Below are 1,524 nucleotides of genomic sequence, written 5' to 3'. Positions count from 1 at the left end.
CATCCTCCAGTTTGCATTTCCAATTTTTGGGATGATGCAAACTACATGCGTGAAAGTTTACCCAATTGCATTCAATAAAATCAATACGATTGTTCACATATACAGCGCAGAGTGGCGGTTTGATTGTATCATATCCAATTTTGTTTACCCATTCATTTGGGATAAGCTTTTTTTTAGCGCTTATCCATTTGTTATTTTGTCGAAAGAATCTTTGCAAATTTCCATCGTCCATAGTTCCTTCCAATGAATAGTCGACCATGGAATTATTGTTGGAATATTTTTGACGTGTTATGTTGTAATTCAGATATATTTTCATCCTACGACTTCGATCTTTTATTGCAGTCTGTTCTGGAAGTACCGTGCCTAGATCTTTGAACGTATATTCCAAACCGTTGTTGTATTGTTGGCATGTTTCTAAGTAGTTTGTTGGAAAATTGTTATACTTGTCGTACGATTTAATTTTTACAACTGTAACGCATCCTTGTTGTAATTCCCAGCCCGGGGTTTTTTGGAAAATTCTGTGCGGGCAAGAAAGAGCTTGGCCATATTTGATCAACAACAACAGCACCGTGAGCGTCAGTCGTAATTGATTACAAGTTATCGCTGCAAATATTCGAATTATGCTAATGATTATTATTATTATTATTATTATTATTGGTAAAAAATAACAAATTTTTCACATACTTCTCAATTGTTGGCAACAAGTCAAAGACGACGACATGCTTGTTGTTTGTTTGTGCAAAATCGATTCACGGTTGTCTTGATTTTCACTTTTATCGACGAGAGAGAGGTACCGTTTCAGGCGAACGGCATGAATGCATTTAATGGTGTTGTTTTAAATATTTTTCATCAGAACTTTAAACTAAGCGTTTTGGTCGAGTTTAAATTTTTCAAACGGAAGTTACTTTAAACGTGGGCGTTTGTTCAAATTCATTGTTAAATTTATGACAAATCTATTAATAATGACGACTGAATTAATAATTGTATAAATATGAAAAAAAAATCATTTTTATTTATTTGATCCGTGCTGAAATATTTTTTAAAAAAATTGATTGATTTGAATAAAAAAACAACTATTGACTTTCAAGGGAATGAAAAAAATTTTTTATTTTGGCAACTTATTAATAAAATATCTTTATTGAACAAATTAATTATTTTCTTTTGTTTTATAAAAATTATTTCCAACAAACTACCGAAGCAGTAACTTTAGGACACTGATGGTGTGGTGTGTGGGGTGTTTTAAAAAAAAATTTTTTTTTATTCCTAATTATATGGCATATATTTTGTGTAATTTATTTATTAAAAAAACATGCGTGGTTCAAGGTACCTTTTTAAATGAACCGGCGAAAATTTTTTGCCATTTTTTTATCCCAACTGGGGAAAAACCAGTTGGGGCAATAATTTTTGGGGACATATTTTTTCCCCATCCAATAATGACCAAGTAAAAGAACCAGAAAGTGGGTGGGTTTACATTTGAAAAAATTGGACTTTGGGGAAAAAAAATGCCAGTTTTTTTTCTATATT

The 1,524-nt window shown here is 31.4% G+C and overlaps 1 protein-coding gene across 1 annotated transcript; it reads right to left on the bottom strand.

Moving 5' to 3' along the window:
- Positions 1-61: 61 nt before the first annotated feature.
- Positions 62-721, bottom strand: Tsp_14346 (conserved hypothetical protein; the record flags this gene model as incomplete). Its single annotated transcript, XM_003368737.1, has 2 exons — positions 685-721; positions 62-603 (listed from the first exon to the last, which is right to left on the bottom strand). Coding segments are annotated over exons 1-2 (579 nt in total), but the record flags the coding sequence as incomplete, so codon positions are not given.
- Positions 722-1,524: the final 803 nt, after the last annotated feature.

Source organism: Trichinella spiralis (assembly GCF_000181795.1).
Source record: "Trichinella spiralis strain ISS 195 chromosome Unknown Scfld1983, whole genome shotgun sequence".
NCBI lineage: Eukaryota > Metazoa > Nematoda > Enoplea > Trichinellida > Trichinellidae > Trichinella > Trichinella spiralis.
The sequence above is the reverse complement of the archived record's forward strand: the minus strand, read 5'-3'. Positions and strand labels throughout refer to the sequence as shown.